This window comes from Apteryx mantelli, chromosome 13, assembly GCF_036417845.1.
Source record: "Apteryx mantelli isolate bAptMan1 chromosome 13, bAptMan1.hap1, whole genome shotgun sequence".
Taxonomy (NCBI): Eukaryota; Metazoa; Chordata; class Aves; order Apterygiformes; family Apterygidae; genus Apteryx; species Apteryx mantelli.
Genome location: NC_089990.1, coordinates 23,355,281 through 23,374,925, shown reverse-complemented (window position 1 = coordinate 23,374,925; position 19,645 = coordinate 23,355,281). Strand labels below are relative to the sequence as shown.

Below are 19,645 nucleotides of genomic sequence, written 5' to 3'. Positions count from 1 at the left end.
CTTTGAGAGCATGGGAAATGTTATGTGCACTGGGGAGCTAAGTGCAGCAAACCAGAGTTAAAGGGCAAAGCCTGGGACAAGACTTCAAAGTGCTCAGCCCTCTGCAGCCATGTCACAGTACCAGTAGAACAACGTGATCTAGGAATGTGGCATCTCGCATCTGACGTCCGTTCGCAGTCACACTAGGACAGTCGTGCCTCGCTGCACTAATGAGCTTCAGGATGTCCCTGCCCATAGCATCGGGTAGGTAGAACAAGAGGACCACTCCTGGCATGCTTCTGCTCTGGTCAAGGGTGGCAGTTTTCAGCTGTGACGAAACTTTCATGAACTTGACATGAATTTGCTGGGGAATGGGGTGGGAGGAGGAGAAATCAACTTACAACTGGTAAGAAGGTGGGGATTCGGAGTGCCTAGTATGTGCCACCTAGAAACATACTGGTGTTTTGCATCCCTCGCTGTGTATCATCACTCCAGATCAGTGGTTAAGGCCACAGTTCAACTTGCTTTTTAGGCTGGTGGAGGCAGTTTCTGCCTTGTCCACTGTCGCTAAGTCAGCATAGTGTGGTGGTGATCCAGAAGCAGGAGAGCTGGCTGAAAAAATAATCTTGCCAGGAAAATAAGGTTATTTTTCAGCATGATTGGTTCCTCGATGCAGTTCACCCTACTGCTGCATGAATGCTTGTGCTGGCCCAGTGCAGGAGAGGGTGATGGGCTGGGAATGAGTGACAGGGAGCAAAGTCAGCCCTGTCATCGAGAAGTTTATTTGCACCCTCATCTTTGCCTTGCAACAACAGCTGTGCCCACCCTCCCCTTCCAGACCACAGGTTTGCAGCTGCTAGGCGGGGGAGAGGGGGAATGAATTCTTGCTGTGCCTCCAAAAAGATTTTGTATTCTGTAATTCTGAAATTGATTTTTTTTTTCTTTTTTTCTTTTTCCTCCAGAACACGATGCCTAAGATTGCTAGGGCAGCTAGCACCAAAGGAAGTGCCAAGTAGTGACTCCCAAACCAGGAGTCTGAGCTGCTTATTGCCTGTCTCATATCAGGGGAGAAAGCTTGTCGTTAGCGTTTACATGAAGGTAAGTAAGTCTAGGGTTCAGCACCTCGTCAGTAAGACTTCCATTCGTGTGTGTTAATGCTTGTATATGTATGTTCTTGAATGTTTTTCCAGTGATGGGCCCAAGCGCTTCGCTGATGTTAGCAGGGCTGCACTCCTAGAAGCAGCTGTGGAGTTAACGGAAATAAATAGTTTTATTTTAGTGAGGTAGATAGAGGTGTTACAATGCTAAAAGTATTAGAGAAGTATAAAGGTGGGGTTTGGGAACTAATTTTTACCTGATGTGAGTAACAGTGAGGTTTCACTGTCATGTTCAGAGGGATAATGGATGGTCAATCTAACCCTTTTCAGAAATGAGGCCAATTCTTGGTCTGGTGGCATCGGTGTTTTTTCTGGACTAAATCTAGAGGAGATGAGAAATGGGCCTGTGCAGTCATGAGTACAGAATGCCCCAGGTGCTAAATATCGCCAAGAGGGTAAACTTAACAGCCAGCAAGGAGCTTTTGCACCAGTCTTCTTGAGCAACTGTCAGTGAGCTCAGTACTGAGAGGAGGTGTAAGGCATCGTGGGAAAACATCCAGCAAGTGAACTATAAAAGGGGCACAGCATGAAAAAGGAGAGAGGCCAGCTTCGTTACTGTTGCGCGGCGTAGTGGCAATTGCAATGGTATCTTTCTCCCAGAACGTCAGACGCCACCAGTCCAGTTGGGGATGTTTTGGGCTAGTTGTGTTGCAGTAGTGGAAATCATAACAAAAGCTAACCCCGGCCTTCAGTCTGGACCTACGCTTCCTCCCCTGTTGCCTTTTAGCTGCTGAGCTGTGCAGCAAGCTGGATCAGGGAGTTAAGCCCAGTTAAATAAAGCTTTATTTCCTAGTACAGTCAATTCTGAGCCCCAGAGGCAGTAGTGTGCCGTGGTCAGCCTCAGACAGGAACACTGGCAAAACCGAGGGCCAGGGCTTGCAAAAACTACTGAAGCTGCCAGGACAAACGTCTATGTAGTCACAGCCACAGGATGGTTCAAGATGGTCCAGCTCCCCTCCTGGGAACAGTGGAAGACGAGGATACTTGGTTCCTGCCTGGGGAGGAGGACTTCTTGGAGAAGGGGCTGTTGAGGAGGTGCCTGAATCAGCGGCTATTAGCAGATACGCTGGAAGGAAAGGTAAAAAAAAACAGCCCACAGCCCATGGTGTTTTTTCAGTGATATTAGAATAATTTATAAAGGCATCAAAACAAATTCAACATTTATTAACAGGCTGATCTTGCAAACAATACTTAATTACTAAGACATTTTGGTGAAGTTGAAGGCACCTTGAAACAAGATGGAGTAATAGTAAAAATCATGCTGCCTTCTGCAGCATCCCCTTCATTTAAAACTGTCTGACCACCATCTGCATGACTTCTTCCTATTCTATTTTATACAAGGGACATCTTTTACTATACTTGCAGTAGGAACCTTCCCTCTTTATATCTACAGAAATATTTACCGTTCCATGCCAGGCACAGCTTCTGCACTGTGGTAGGAAAAAGACAAATGCTACTTCAGTTTTTTCTGTTTCTTTACATCAGACAGCGGTTGAGTGACTAGTTTTCCCCAGGCACCTTCCTGACTTTTGAATTAACATTGCTCTCGCCATTCACTAGGAACAACAGGAGAAAAAAAGGCCCAGGAGTCCAGCTGGCCAAGAAATCCTTCTGCTGTCCAAGTCCCCAGCAGTATTTATCAGCCAAACAAAGGGGCCACACCACATGCCAGGGAAGCTTTTGGGAGACTTGGATCCTAGGCTATTTCTGTATAATGGGCTCTGATAACAGGCCCTGCTAGATACTGCCTTCAGCTAACAGCCAAAGGAAATGAAGTCACTCTATATGTAAACAGCTAAATCATCTAGCAAGGAACAACTCTATTCTGCTGTAATAGCTACTAAAAAAAAAAAGCACTGCTTAAGATGATGGGTGCTTATCTGCAGTCAGTTCACTCCAAAAAGGAATTTGACATTCATTCCAGGGAGCATTTTTACATGGGAAAGAAAAAAAACTCCTCTGATTCTTACAATCTGAGCTGGCCCCATAAGAGTTACAGCAATAATGGCATTCTAGGAAAGATTTTTAATTCAACCTGATTTGAAAAAGATCTCAGTCATTTCTACTGCTGATTAACTGACTTTGTGGAAAAAAAGGAGAAAACTGCTTCATGGAGAATTTTCCAGTAGGACATTAACAAGGTGTCAGAGTCAACCTGCCTTGGCTTCATTTCTTGTGGTCTAAATTTTAACTATACAGTGCATTTGACCTGTAGCCAAAGCGGCCACACTGTCCTCCTGGAGGTAGCTTATTTCATACCATTGCTACAGCACAGTTAGAAGAGGTGATGAGGCAACCAACTTCCCTTGAGCCTACCCCAATCCAGTGTGTTGCTAGAGTCCCACGTACTGGGCAGTACCGTGTGGCAGGCAGTGCTACAGGGAGGAAGGAGAGGTACATCCTCCTCCTCCTCCTCCAGTGCTTTAAGTCTGCATCTGATCACTGGGAAGCTGTGATCAAATTTACAAGACTGCTTCCTGGGACAGAGGTTTCTCACAAGTAAACAAGCCTGTCTGTTTACTTAGTCATCTGCCTTCTTTTTGAAAAGCTCCTTATTTTATCAAGTCATGAAACCAAGGGAACCAAGCTGAGGAAGGGATCAAAATTAAACAAACTCCTCATCTCTGATCGGCCCTTCATGCAAGTCAGCACAGCTCAAGAACACTAATGTAGCAGCTCTTACCAATTTTTTTTATATATATATATAAACATTCATTAGATGGCTGTTGCCTACAAAGATCAGTACTGTGGGACATTGATCCATGTCCTTACAGTTTTATTAGTGGCTTTTAAGAATGTATAAAATAACCCAGTGTCCAAGAGTGGCAGTCAGGTAGAGAGCAGTAGCTAGAACTGTATTCTTAACTAGCAGAGGAAGTACCTGACAGTCACTCCCGTTTTAACCTGTTCAGAACATTAAAAGGAAAACAGCTCTACAACTGAGGAAAATGCTTCAAAGTACAGATGGGCAATTTGTAGAGAAACACTGGAAAAATAGCTTTCTCCACAACACCAGTCCTAAAGAGCTCGGATGAGTCCAGGAAGCTAGAACTGCTGTGATTCACTATTACATTGACTCTAACAATCAGATTTGTTGGTAACTTCAACACAGTCTAGAAATGTTTTCTCCAAAAGGGAAGTGAAGTCTTCCATGACGATACACTGTATATAGAGCAAGAGTTCAGGTTTATCTGTCACATTTAGCTTGGTGCGATAGTCAACAAATATCTGATACAAAAGATGATCCTTGAAACTGCTGCATGTTTCGTTCTGGCATTCACACAAGGCTTCCCGGCCAAGACACCACAGTAAGAGTGACTCTGTTCCTTTGCTCTTTCAGCATTGGGATTAGTTCCGAATTGCTCATTCCTATAGCAGGCACTCCATTTACTGCCACTATTTCATCTCCACACCTAAGTCAGAAAACATGCTCGTCAGGACACATTTAACTCATTGTTAAAACAGCACTCCAGGATCCCAAAACATTAGGATTGCTAGCCCTCCCCAAAGATGAGATTATAAACTCTGTCGAAGTAAATTATTTGACTAGATGAAAGATTAGGGGCAAGAAGGGAGTGCGTGCAAGTACAAAGACCATTTGCTGACAGCGACTTGCTTCTAAGTTCTGTGTTCAAAGGGACTTAAAATGAAGAGATGGAAAAGATAAGAGGAGGCTGATGCAAGTATTCGAGTGATAAAGCAGCAAAGGTCATCAGAAATGCAACTGAAAGGCCAGTCAGCAGAGGGAAAAGTTGCAGAAAACAAATCTGTGTTGGTAACAATTCACCACCAGTGTCTCTCCTACAGCTCCTTGACGAGCAGATGCTAAGGTGAAGTGCTAACAAGGCTGAAGCATGCTGTCCCACTTGTACTTCACTACAGTAGAGGTTTTGGAGCCTGCCTGATCTGCCCAACTTTGGAGAGCACCAAGCTATCCACTGAGTGGTTGTACCAGTCACCTGTAGTGATTTGAGGTGCAGTAGCAGTTTTACAGAAGCCAGCAAGTTATCTGCGTTGCTGTCCTAGCGTTCAAAGAGGATATAATATAAAAATTAAAATATAACAACCACTTCCCGTTAGTTGGTAGTTGCATCTTATAGAGAAACCAAAACACTCATTAATAAAGGACTTGGTTTGTTACAACTTTGGTAGTAGTAATACTCTACAAGTGAGTGTCTAAGAATTGGAAGTCATTAACTCAGCTAGTTAAGAGCTAGTTAACAGCTCGGCTAGTTAAGAGGGGTAGCAGACAACCCCTCAATAAAATGGTGCACGCTACTGGAAGTCTTGATTGTCAGTGCTTCTGTCACGAACCCCAAAGCCCCGAAGAGCAGCTCATACGTACTTCAGCCTCCTGTCTCGGAACGCAGGAGTCCCAGGCACTATGGTTTTGATGAAGAACGGCTGGTTTCCTTTACTTTCTTCAAAGCCTCCAACAATGCTGAATCCCCAGCTTTCCAGGTTACCTTTACTCAGGACAATATCTTGACAGCAGTGAAGGTAGCTGTGAAGACAGGCACAGTCAAAAACAAGCAAGGCTTATATGTGTTTTTCAAAGAAAATTGCCTGACAAGTTCATGTTTTCCGTTGCAGAGAGAAAATGCCTCTAACAGCCTCATCTTTATTGTGTTTTTAAGGACGCAACACTACTGTGAAGGGAAAGAAAGACCGAGCAGTAAGGGCAAGGCTGAGATTGTCCACTGGTTGCCTACCAGGGATAAGTCACAAATCTGAAGATACCAGCCCATTAGAAATCTTTTTTCAGTACTGTTTGTGCTAGTTTAAGAGGTAACAAAAAAATTACCACTCTGTAAATGGGTTTGAGGCCTGAAAGAAAGCAATCAATAACTTCATTACAGCACTAATGAAAAGGAAGCTAAATTTATTGTGAACAACATTGTTACACCCCATGCAATTCATAGGAATCGGGCTTTTTATTCCATGTGTACACTGCATGCTTGGTACAATGAATGCATTCAGCAGCCAGATATCACTGATGGAAAGAAAGCAAACACGAGGTAAAGCTGCCTTTCTTCTACTAAACACAAAACCCAGCCAAATCGGAATATGAAAGGTTTTTGCAGGACTTGCAACCAGGATTACTGTGTGCAGTAAGATACTAGACTCTTAGGAGAGAGATCAAAGATGAGTGTTTACGAACACCAGCTGCTGCAGTGTATCTGTCTGCTCAGTTTTGCGGATTCAAAGGCTAGTGTGTGCTGCAGCACTAAGGTGCCTGCAAAGGTGTGGCAGGAGCGCAGGCAGGCAGCTCATGTGCTCTGGCTCGCGTTCAGGTTCCATTCTGGCACCGCTGTGCCGCCCGAACCGCACTGCGTGAAACTGCCGCTGATCACCCCACTGAGGTATTCCAGCAGCTAAACTTTTCCTAATAAACGTTTTTGCCTCCAGGGCTTTGCTGCAGCAGTTTGGGTATGGGTTTCAGATTTCAAAAGCCTTCTCAGTTAACTTCTTGCTAGGAGAAAGACCCAATTATCTACTTTCCAAAATGTAATTTACTTTTGTACAAGTTCTGCATACATAAACACGGGAAGATTCAGTTTACTGGTACCTCTAGATTTGCATCCTACTGATACACAAATGTAAAGACACAGCTAGGACAAATGCATTCAGCACCTAGTGCAAATACGAAATAGCACAGAAAGCAAACATGGGAAGCACTGTTTCATATATACGGACTATATACACTTTGTACAAAAGTTGGACAAGGTCATGCTTCTACATCAGGTATTTGCTAGAAATCCATTTTCCATGTGAAGAGGGCATTTAGGAAGAGAAACATTAATTCATTGTAATGGAAAGTGACAGGAGGAAGGATATTCTAGACTGTCCTTTCTATAAAAGTGCAGGTTTTATTCTGACAAGCACTCTGCTGGGTTCTGCATCCCTTTCAGAATTTGTGAAATGCGCTGCTCCAGCGGGGCCATGACAGGGAGCATCTGAAAGCAATTGCAGAAAGAGCTCAGGCTTCATGGAGACAGGCATCGGATAAATCTCAGGAAAAAGGGGAAAAAAATACTGCTTTTCTACTCTCTGAGAATTAGGCACAAGTCATACTGGACAGAATCATCATTTCAAGAGCCAAAGCTTTTACAGAGAGAAGTCAAGCTGTAAACTTAGTATTTGTACAATCTTTAGGTTTTAGTATGCAATGAATTAGGTCCCCCCAAAACACCCTAGCTGCCTGCAAATCTCTTTTGAGATGGAATTTTATACTATGAGTAGTTGGTATAGATTTAACATAATACTATGAAGAAATCAGTAGAGCTTCTATGCTGTCTTCCGTGAAGACATCCAGTGCTCATGGTAAACATTCAGCAGCAGTAATTAGTAGTGTGTAATCGACTCAAAACACTCACCACCATCAGTTAATAACAAACCAAAGACTGGACACAGTGAAAGTTCAAAGGGACATTAGGGCTACCTGCAGTTACGTTACAAGATAAAAACACAAGAAAGATAATAACCACCTGATTCTTTACAGCCGACTACTAGAGGGAAAAATATCACTGTACTGTCCCTGGTATGGAGATTTTCAGATCTTCATCGGAAGTATCTGGCACTGTCTGTGGTCAGACAGAGGTAGGAGATGCTTACTGATCCAGGCTTGCATGCTAAATGCTGTAATGCTTGAAGCAGCCTTAGGAGCACAATGTTTTTCCCTTTATGAGGAATGTGACCCAAATGCTTCCGTTACATCCTTTTCTACCCATCATCCCGAGAAAGACAGAGAACCAGGGCTTTAATCTCTCTCCTGAAACCCTTCAGCAGCATTAGTCCAGCAGTTCTACAGCACAGTCTATAGGGGCTCTGCCTTATAAACCTACAGTTAAGAGACAGCGTGCTAGCTACCGAGCGAGCCAAGATGACAGCTGGTATTTAACATAAACAATAAAACACAAATACAAGAATAAAGGCTGGAACTGAACACCGTGGGCTGAAGCATTGCAAACTGACTCCACTCTTTCAGCACAAAGTTACTATTTCTTACTGGTAAGAAATACATGGGCTTCTTTTAAGAGGGATGAAAGGATGTTTCTGCTGGATCAGAGAAATATTTGGAAAAAAAGCTGAAAAAAAATAAAAAACCCACATCATCAGCAGTAAGCTTCAGACTTTCACACTGTATTGCAAAATATTTAGCACACTGAGGTTATGTCTACTTTAGCAAGCAGGGCAGACCACAAGGAACATGTCTGTTGAGCAAAATACTGGTGCTGAGGAGTGAGGTCCATACTCTGTCCATCCTCTCTTCAACAGCACATTCCTGATCCAAACCAGCATGCTAACATAGAGGCACCCGAAACATTTCAAGGTGACAACAAGCAAAGGTGCCACTTCAGTTTAAGGAGTTGCCAGCAATATTAAAAAAATAAGAAAATCTGATCATGCCAGCCACCATGTCAAAAAATGTAAATACCTTGCTTAGCTGAAAAGGGCAGAGAGCTGTTCATTCTCAGTGGCTTTAGGGAAATCATTCTATAGAAGACCAGCTAGCTGCTGCTGTGAGCAGACTGGAAAGTTAGTGAGGAAGCACACATGACAGAATTGCAACCATTTTTATTACTGGAAACAAGAAAAAGTTTTGTTAGATCCTGAAATGAAATAACCTTGCTTTGTGCCTTTTAAACACCCTCACAAGCATGCCAGGCATAGAAATTCAGATGCCTGAATTAAGGTCCAAGCAGGCAAGGAAGAGTAAGAGCAGAAGGTACTTCTGAAATCATTGTGCCTTGGTTCAGTGGAAAGGGATAGTAATAGTCAAAGGAAGAGGTGCCAACACTAATACCAGTTGCAGAAGAATTTCAAGCAATGTATTACGTAGCAGGTAGTGTAATAGTCTATTCTCGAAATGAAGGCAGATGCCTGGTGAGCAAAGACTAGACTCCAAACCTTGTAGCAGACCTGTGGTGAGGCTGCAAGCCCCAGACACCCAGATAAACAGGAAAAGAGAAGAGGGGGGAAAGCGCAGGCAGTCGGTGCCTTGCTGAACTTCACCACAGTAGAACCCATGAGAAAACCAACAGCAGCCAGCGTCTGAGGACTTGTACTCAGGTTTGGGTTAGCCAGGTGCGGCTTGGACTAGTTCATACCAGGCCTGTGCAGAACAGCCAGGCTCATTCCCTGAGAGAACGGAGGAACTGGGTAGGACTGTGCTGAATACAAGCCAAGCTACAGTGGCTTGAGACACAAAAGCCACCTTCCTCGGGCTGTTTCATTTAGCATTTACAGGCTGCTAGGTAACGAGGGTAATGTAACAGCAGCTTTGTTAGTTTTTGTTCTTTCAGGTGCCTCAAGAAACAAGGCTGTAAATAACCTGAGCCTTTCACAAGAGGGTTTGGCTTTATTGTTCTTGTGTGCATCTCCTACACCTTCTCCAGTTAGCTGGAACTGCAAAAGACCATACCTTTCGAGGCTGAATACATTTCAAACTGCAAAAGCGAGCAAAACAGATTCACCTCTAAAGCATGAATTTGGCTCCTTTCTTGAGAAGTCCCCAACACTGTCACATAGAACTTAGCACAAATTTTAGCAGTAACGTGGCAAGTCTACGGTCTAATGCTTGGCTCCTTTCTTGAGAAGTCCCCAACACTGTCACATAGAACTTAGCACAAATTTTAGCAGTAACGTGGCAAGTCTACGGTCTAATGCTTTGCAACAGAAAACTCAACTGTTGAGAAGCACTTCTGCTTTATATTACAAATTACACAATTAAAACAACCAGTAAGAATTAGATTGAAAGACTGCCTTCCCCTAAATGAGGGGATTAGATTATTGACTATAAAACAGTACAGACATTGGCCTGTGTTATGCAATCCAGAAGAGCCACAGTGATTTCAGTTAATGATATTCTAGCAGGGATTATTCCTACAGTGACTATACTTCAAGGCAGTGCCTCAAATGCCATACTCTATAATTCTCATTCTCTATGTCCGTTCTCTTAGAAGCAAGGTTTTCAGGAAATTCTGAAATATGGTTACTATCTAATAGAAGTGGGGGAAACAATGGGTGTCACAGTGAAAAGCAGTGGAAGTTCTTTATGTGTTCATTGTACTGCGATCTCATTGACAAATAAGGATCCCCACTGCCTTAACTAAAGGAGAATATCAGTAATTTTTAATTGCTTTCAAGACAACCCTATGATGCAACTCATTTTTAGTGTTGGGGTGAAAGTCAACTCTGTGACTGAACAGATCTCTCCATACGGTCACTGAGCAAGCATACCTAGGCAGTCCGAGCCATGTGATCCAGAGGGGAGACCAACCAAATCCTTGCTCCTTGATGTCCAGAGATGGATCTGTTGGGTCTGATACGAGGATTTCCAAGGCTTTCAGTACTACTGAGTGGGAAGCTGCATTAGATTTCAATGCTGAGACAGCTTCATAGTAGTTCAGATGAGTCAAATCAATGCCATTTATGCTCAGAAGTATATCTCCTGTTGATTAAGAAGATAGGATGATTACAGCCACACAGATTTACACATTTTTGCTAAGAATTCCATTTCTGCCTCAAGGCCTCATGTAGAACTCTGTTTTCAACTTCACTTTAGTGTCCAAGTCCACCTTTCACTTAAAAACAGTTCATAAAGTGCAACTAAGGGTCTGAGGGCCTCCATACCTCGTTTGATTCTGCCATCCCTGAAGAGGCATCCAATGGGCTGTACACTCGTTACATATATAGGAAGCTTGTTTTTGTTATCCCTTCCACCTCCAATTGTTATTCCCAAAGATTCCTTTGGTTCCTTTTTTATTGAAACTGTCTTCTCATGACTTATGTATCCCTGAGGTAGATCCTACAAAGAAATGACAAAATTTAGATTTATTTACGCAATTAACATGAGAAGTCCACAGCTGGAAGAAAATAACAGAACACCTTGCATCTTTAACCCAGAGCTTTTCAGCGATGTTACTGGAGAGCAAAGTCAGCTTCTGTTGTATTTGCTCTGGGTAGAAATACTATCCTGTATTCCCAGTGTGATACCATCACAACCGAGGGACTGCTGCTTGGGAAACGATGCCACTCTCCTAATGATTCCACATCCATTCGCTGCAGAAAGATGCTCACTCCGAGCAGAACAGTTTTGCTCTGAAAAAAACAAGCTACCAATTCATTTCAAGGTTGTTCACATCAAGCGACCAACCCCTCTCCAGCTACTGATAAATTGGGATGGATTAGGATGAGTAACTTGCATTACCTGTCCTCTGTCATTTCGCTTCTCGTGCATGTCATAAAGGAGCACATTAACTAAAGCTTAGCTCTGCTTTTATTAGAATGACCAAGTTCTGCTTGTCAAACCCAATGTGACATAAATGAATAAAACTGAAAGTCAGCTAGGAGATATGTTTTCCAGATGCAATATATGAAATAATAAGGTCAAAACTTGAAGATGGTCATGAAGATGGCTGGCATCCTTACATAGCTAAATTAATGTTTCTAATGATTATAATGGTATTATTTAAAGTTTAAATATCAGAGTTCATCTTTTTCTCCTATTGATTTGCAAACAATTGCAGATGCAACCAACTTTGGAGGCAGAAGTAGGCCAACGCTGACTTTTTTTTTTTTTAAAGGACAAACTAATCTTTGAAAGACAGTAGCATCTTCATTTTTTAGATTGTAGTGAAAGTACACATTGTAGTGTACTGTTGTAGAAACTATATACAACTGTGTTTCAATATTTAAATCAAGGAACCGCTCTGCAGCTATTTATGTCAGTCAGTGATCTCCAACAGACGCACTTAAACACAAATTCTAGGCAGTTTTAGCAAGAGTTTTCTCAAAGGGTAGTTTTAAACATAGAGCAAACTTCCATTGGTACAATAGACTGGCAATTCTCTTCTTGCTCGTTTCCTATAACGTACAAATGGGTGATAGAAGCAACACTGAAAGCATAGCGGCATTTTAGTTTAACTTGCATAGTTTCCACTTCTGTACCATAAAACTACCTAGCTCCAAACTCTAAGTGTACGCTTATACCATTGTGCAGTATTCTGAAAGTGCTGTGTTTGATGGCTGTTGAGAACCAAGTCCAGCGGTGGTCCCCTTAGAATCTCACAGAGGTTAAATTTCCATAGCCCTTTGCAAATGAGAAGGGATTAAACATTGGTTCCACATCAAGATTGGAGACATTTGAACAGATATTTACGTTTTTCCCTAAAAATTGTATTTCGCATGGTTCTCTTGCGCCGAAAGTCAAACGCATACCGCTTTTCAATAGTTAAAGGAGAAAAGGAGCTTCTGATAAGTCATATATGAGGAATTACCATCAGAGCTGAAGTAATTGACCTGTTAGACCAAGAATACTAAGTGCTTCTGCCTTTATTACAAAGCTTACCTTCTGGTAGGTAGATTTGCGTCTATAATGATTCTGATCTAGTCTTCTTCGATGGTGCACCGGGCTTCCTCCATTGCTGCTGCTGCTGCTGTTGTTCGATGTGCTGCCGTCTTCAACAGAGTCCGACAGCTGTACGCCTGGCTGCCTTAGGACTACAAAGTTCACTCTTGATTCACTGGTCTGCCAGGAGAAGCAAAAAGAGGTGTCTGAAACCATGAGAGGGCAAAGTCCCATCATGGCTCACAAAGGGCCTTAGTAAGTAGCTTAGTCTTATGACTGTTTTAAATGATGTTTCTGAAAGCTGTCCACTGTGGCTGTGGCTTTATGAAAAGGTACACATGGTGTGTGCACCACACCAATCCATAAGAGCAATCCATAAGCAACGTTGATGAAAGTTTTGTCTTTACATGCATTTCTTAGTTAAACTCAAAGAGATTCAAAAACATTAGAAGTTAGGGAGAGCCCCATCATTTCTGGGGAGAGAGAAAGAAGTTTCTACGAAGGGTTTGAAACAGGGCTATGCAACATGACGTGATGGTTCTTGTGAAGAGCTGCAGAAGCCTATGGTGACCGAAGGATTTGGTAAACATTTGTTAGAAAGAATAAAAGTGGAGGCAGGCTTCACTTCTGCCTCCCTCTGCTGCAGATAAACAAGAGAAAGTGGCAAGAGATGATTAATTCCTCCACTTCAGTACAAATAACCAAAATATTGTTTTGCATTCTGCTACAAAACGAACAGAGTTAGAACACCTGCTGGCTCATATGGTGGATGACTGTGATCCAAGAGCTGGATGCCTTTTCTTTGATTGCAAAGAGACCTATTAAAGCTGTTTGCCTCCCAGCTTATGTACCATGTGTATTGTTCAACAGCTCCCTTTTTTTTTTCCCCTCTTTTTTTTCTTTTTTCTCTCCGAGAAGTACCTGAAGACATGACCTTTTGTCCAAGATTGTTGCCAATTAAAACACTTCACCAGCTGTATGTTTGGCCCTGGCAGCACTACAGGGGAAGCATTCACTATTGTTATTGCTCTTGTAATGTGGTTTGTTCTTCTAGATAATCTGACAAAACCTTACTTTGAAGGACTCTATTTGGGTCAGATGTATATGCTTATTTATGACACCTGCTACAACAGATGAGAGAACTAGTTGCTGCTCTCACTTCTCAGCATGGGATCTTTTTGCTCATTCTCCTGGTGCCACAGCACCTCGCAGCAGTGAATCCCATAGCCTGCGAAGAAGGCTACACCAACTGATGCAGGGGTCTTTTTATTTTATTTTTTTATTACTATAGGAAAGCTTTGTTTTCTGAAAAATAATTTAAAAGCTTCACACCTCAAAAGTCAATTCAGATGGGACAATTTTTTCCAGACGATAGTTGGCACACATCTGTGCCTTCATAAAATATATTGTATACATTCTATTTTAAGAGGAGGATTCACCCGCCCCTTCATCTGGGAGATACCAAACTGTAGGTACAGTACATATGAGTGTGTGCATATATATATATATGCTATAGGTGCAAATGGTACTTCACAATACAGGTAGAAGGGCTCCTTTCCTCAAATGGCTTACAATCAAAATTAAACCAAGAATTTAATTAGAACTCAGAAGAACAGATAATGTTTGGAAGACCATCACAGTTTTACAAAATGTCACTTCAAAAGGAATTCAATCCCCAAACCCACTGAAGCCAGTTCTGAGACTCTAGTTAGTGATTTCTGTGGGATCAAGACAGATTTCCTCATATAGGAGTTACACTTGCACACTGGAAAAGAAATACAGCAGCACTTAATGGGATGCAAACAAAATTCTAACGGATTATAGTATCGAATCACTGGAACCCTGCTCTTTCTCCCACCCCACTGCACTCCTGTGCTGATTACCAGGAAGAGAACTGGCTCTCCCTCACTCTACTGACCTCAGATCCTTTCCAGGATATAAATAGTATGTAATGAGATGTATTGTGTCAGGATCTTTAGGTAAAAACAGAAACTGGAGGCCACCACCTAGGAAGATAAAGAATTTAAAACTGATCTACATGAAATCTGCCACACCTCCAGCAATCCTTATTCCTTAAATCAAACTTCCTTGCCCAGTCCCTTCACCAAAACGTTTGGTACACGGCAACAAGAACACATCCCCATCATGCAGGGAAAGACCACTGTGCTACTTCCCTTTTAGTATTTTAGGAGGTTTTTAGTCTGAGTGGTCTTGTTGCTTTCTAGACTCTTACCAAATACAGTTTAAGTGGGAAATCTTAAGAGGGATTCAAATAAATCAAAATGGTTCTGTTCTGTGCTGCCAGCCTATCAGATCTCCCTGCAAACATCTTTAGTTTGACTAGCTGAAATGAGGCACGAAAGGCCATTCTAATCTCTCATCTTTGGTGCATGCATCTACGGTGCGTACAAATATTCATTCTGCAAGAAAGGCTCCAAACACCACACTGCAAAGGAGATCCAGTTGCCTTAGCTGAACTAAAGCGCCATGAGCAACTGCCTCGCTTCAGATTTGTCAGAGATGACTCACGACGGATTCCCACTCTTCATGTTTATCTTCATTTGGAAGCAGTGCTTCCCACACATCCGCAGGGAAGCCGCTTTCCCAAAGAGATATTTAAGGGAATGCAGTTTGCTCTAGCATGTTCTGTTAGCCCTTGGGTCAGAACAGGAGCCCTGCTATCAACGCAGACAGCTGCAGAGTCATTAGACAGACAACTCTGCCATGTTATAAATTACCTGGATTATCTGTGCGGCAGTCTCAGGTGTTCCTTGCCTCAGGTCCTGGCCATTTATGGACAGCACTCTGTCATTCCGGCTCAGCTTTCCATTTTTGGCTGCCAAACCTCCCTCTAACAGATCTAGAATAAAAATCCCTGCCTCATCTGTCTTCCTGATGAGTTTGATTCCCAAGGGTTCGGATCGGTCTCTCTTCGTCAAGGTAACGTGGATCACTTCCCGATTTGGAGCAGAACTGGAATCCTGCTGTACAGTCTTACTGGAAAAACCCTTCTCCTGCAGGACCATGAGGTGAAGAACAGGGCCTGGGTGGCGCAGGAAGGAGACAGCTTGACAGTGAGTCACACTGCTAATGTTGACACCATTCACCTAGAAAGACAAACAAACCAGAGCCACTAATCAGAACCAAGATAATTTAGGCACTTTCTGCAGTGCAGAACATCAAAGTTGGAGCCAGGATGTACAACACCCTATTCAGTGCCTGACTGAAGCAGCTGCTTCTGATGCACATTAGAGAGCAGAGTTTTCTAGAAAAAAAAATGCAGAAGAAAGCAGTTAAGCAAGACCAACAGTGATGGCGAATTGCTGAGTACAGAGAAGAGACAGGACAACTGATACAGCTTACAAATCTGAAAGTGCAAAATATTAAAAATCATGACCTCCAACCCATGGCAATGCAGAACTACTTTCCACTAACTTCCAGTATTCAATACACACTTGCTGGAGAGAACTCAAGTTGGAGACTTCCCATCCTCACTTGGAAGAGTGGTCCATAGCCTACAGAACTTCTAAAATCATCAGTCTAGTCATGCCTTCACCAGGGTAATTCGGAGAAGCTACTTTTTGCTTTGACTGTTGTCACGTAAGATTCCACACAGTCTCTCTTTAGGATGTTAACAGGGCTACTAAGCGTGGGAACCTGCTCTAGGTACAGTCCAGTCAAGGCTGCAACATGCATAGTTTGACTGGATAAAATGGAAGTTACACTTGGTTTGAGAAACCAACTCAAGAGACTATCTGCCACATGTGTATGGGGCTCCCAGTCATCACTGGAGTTTGCAGTGCAACAGAATAATTAGGTCTTGATTGCTTGTCAAATGATCGAGCAGCCATAGCCAGGAGGTTTTAACAGTTCTCTCCGCGCGTCAGCTTTACTGCGGCGTACAAGCTTCTGTCACCGAGTAGCCCATTGCAATGCAGCATAACGGTACGTCAGGTTAATCTGCAAACTAAATCTGGCTGTGGGTCAGCTCTGCTATGAGTTTGGTGCTCTTCATTACTCACATGATGCTGACTTTAAGCCATAAGGTCTTAAACTTTGGACCTGCTCGAGGAAATGCAGCTTAAGCAACATAGTAGAGGAAGGCAACTATAAGATTTTCTAGCTAGAGCACAGTCTGTTGGAGAGAAGCGGTGTTACTGGCTGAAACTTATCAGATAGAGATCTTTTTATGCAAAATAGTCTAAATCTCAAAAAGCTGTGGAAGATGCAAAGTAAATAAAATTCATCTCCAGTCAAGAGAAGTAGCAACGGACTATCAATGGGATTTTACACACCTCAAGAATATGGTCTCCCGGCGCTATTCTTCCGTCTGCAGCAATAACAGAATGTCGCAAGACTTCCTGAACAACAATGTTTCCGAGTGGGGTATCCTTGCCCCCCACTATCCTCATCCCCAGGTCTTCCTCAGGGTCTTCTCGGTGAATTTCAATCGTGCTCGTTTCAGCCACAAGACTGGCTCGCTGAGGAAGGTCTGATTGTGAAAGTGTAAGAGGAAAAAAAAAACAAAACAACAACACGTGAATAGATCTTCCCTCATATAGCAAACATCACGAGACTTGCAACACCGGCAGGCTGTGTTCCAAATTAGCATTTGGAGGGAGAGGAGGGGAAAGCAGCTATGAGGAGAGGAAAGAACAGGTCAAACTAAAAGCTGAGAAGTGATGCATTCTGAAGCGGAGACAGTTACTTTTATCTGGAAGGGTTTCATAACTATCAATACAAAAATTAGGTTAGGCTATAAAAACACACTTGCTTAGTACCATTAGGGAGGTGCTGACCACCCCAGGAAACCGATTGTATATTTAACTTTCTTAACAAGATTAAGAAGAAGCTGGAGCTATTCCTAATTGCTAATTATTTGGCCTCTTCAAGTGTTTTATGCCACGCTCCCTTTTGAGAGGGACTGCCTTTGTTTCCTTACAGCACGACAAAAGAACACTGCAAATAAAGCATCCGCTACAGTCTAACAGAGATGCTCTGAACTGTTTTGAACAGTTTTGTGCTTGTGAGCAGATCTTGCCACACTCGATGCACATGAATGCATCTTTCTGCTGTTCAAGGACAAGCTGAGGGAAGAGATCTACCCCTATTGGTACTAATGGCTAAATAGCACTGAGGATATCCAAGAACGTTGGGGACACTTTAAAAATTAATATATATGAAATAATCACCTTATTTTTATAGTGTAAAAGGTAACTACATAATTACATTTCTCTATCAAACTCTCACCTTCTTCAGTCTCTTCAAAAGCTGGATTAACCAGTCCAGGCTCTGCAGTCCCTAGCGATACCACCGCAGCTGCCGAGCTTTCTGCTACAAGCGACGATCCTCCGCTTGGCACCTCGGGATCCTTGGGTGTATTTGTTTCCACTTTGGCAGGGAGATCTTCCTTCCCTTTGGAAAAGGGATTCTTTTTCCGCTCTAGTTCAGCTTTGTATTTCTTGAAACCTGGACACCTAGAGAAAGATCGTCTGTGACTGTAAGCGGACGCTCTCTGCCTACGTGGTTAACTCAGCACACATGCAAGCTCTGACTGACAAATGTAAGCGAAGAAGCATGTTCAAGATCTCATCATCCGCATGGCTTGTAGCACAGATGCTAATATTCAGTCCCCTTTGACCTTCATCATCTGCTTCTAATAGTATCAGTTTAAAAGTGGGATTCTTATTCACTTTCTTTCAAAATTATTAAACAAATTAGTTCAAAAAGGAGATGGAATAGGAAGAACAGTTTTCCTTGCTAAATATTTACCAGACAAGCCATCAGTGAAGACAAGAATACATCCTTTAAAACATAAGCAAATACTTAGGTCAGCTCTAAAGGGCAGAACATGAACTATACCTTTATGCAAAGGAAGTGACTCACATTTCAAGGTCAGCCTTGAATTAGGCTTTGTTTTTAACAAATCAGTAACATGCAACAACAGTGACCGAGGCCAGCTTGCTTATTTTTTTTTTGCTGAACAAGACCTGACCTGATGGAACTCAATCTCCAGTCCGCGCAGGTGATGGCTCTACTTGAATGGGAGCAGTTTAGGAAAGTTTATACTCCTATTGACTGCTCCCCACATAAAGGTCCAAGAAGTAATTCTATATTCAACAAAACACACTGTGTGCAGCTATACCATAGCCAACCTACCTCAGCAAAAATGAGTGAGGAAAAGCAAGCTCTTTTATCATGAGTAAATTAAGTATCAAGAGTAAAAAATAGTAATAAAAAAAGGTGGCATGTGAGGCAAGTCATGAATGCAAAAGCATCACTTCCAGAGACCTGAGTAGCACTGGGTGGTGACTAGAGTCACATTTAAAATTAAAATATTTACATTCCAGCTAAACAAGTCTCATTGTGGTTCTTCTGCTTTACTCCTGGTCATTTTTCTCCCAGCATTAACATGGCCCTAAAACTTACAGGCAGGAGCTGATCAATCCACTTGTGAACGTCCCTCTTAAAACATAGAGAAAAAAGCTACTCTTGCAAAGGGCAAAGAAAAATCCTCCAAGGAAACAAGTTTCTAGATTGCTTCTTACTCCCTTAAGTCTCCTCCTGTCAGTTAATTTCACTTAAAACTAAAAAACAAGAAGATTCTGCCACCAAAGTCCCACTGTGATTTCCAACGAGGCTCACAGACCAGGTGAAAGACTCCATTTTTAGAGCACCCCCTCCCCAAGGGGGTCCAAAGTCCTACGAAAGGTGCAAGAGAAGGATACAGTTTCCAGTGAGGTCGGAAACATAAACATTTCAGGGTGCCTCCCTCTTCGGCGTTTAACTTCCACATCAGAGGGATTAGCAAGTGACAGAAAAATTTACTGATGCCAGGGCGGATTCACAGAGGGGAGAGGAAGGTCTCTTCCCCCGTCACTTCGTCAGCCTCGGCACGTCCCCTGGGCACGGGGGAGAGTCCCGGCGATGCAGCAGAGCGGCTGCGAGGCTGGGCAGCCCTGTCCCTGCAGCGCCAGCGTTCAGCCGTGCTGGCTAACAGGAAAGCTGTGCAAGGAGTTAGCTGAAGAAAAAGGAGATTATGAACTTTCACAGACCAGGAGGAAGGAGTCTCTAAGCATCTTCCCTCACTCAAGAGGCTCCATGGCTCTAACACGAGCTCTCAGCTTGTGGGCAAGCAGGACTCACAAGGATACAC

At 42.9% G+C, this 19,645-nt stretch overlaps 1 protein-coding gene across 5 annotated transcripts in view; it reads right to left on the bottom strand.

The window, feature by feature from the left end:
* Nucleotides 1-2,207: 2,207 nt before the first annotated feature.
* The window catches only part of LOC106489852 (ligand of Numb protein X 2-like), a 30,400-nt gene continuing 12,962 nt past the window's right edge, over nt 2,208-19,645 (bottom strand). For all 5 annotated transcript variants that reach the window (XM_067304373.1, XM_067304374.1, XM_067304372.1 and 2 more), the window contains exons 3-10: nt 17,740-17,966; nt 16,785-16,981; nt 15,228-15,596; nt 12,490-12,669; nt 10,773-10,947; nt 10,380-10,590; nt 5,482-5,640; nt 2,208-4,549 (exon numbers count right to left, since the gene is read on the bottom strand). In XM_067304373.1, the coding sequence (XP_067160474.1) occupies nt 4,414-4,549; nt 5,482-5,640; nt 10,380-10,590; nt 10,773-10,947; nt 12,490-12,669; nt 15,228-15,596; nt 16,785-16,981; nt 17,740-17,966 (1,654 nt within the window). In that variant the 3' untranslated portion in view covers nt 2,208-4,413. The remainder of the gene's footprint in view (nt 4,550-5,481; nt 5,641-10,379; nt 10,591-10,772; nt 10,948-12,489; nt 12,670-15,227; nt 15,597-16,784; nt 16,982-17,739; nt 17,967-19,645) is intronic.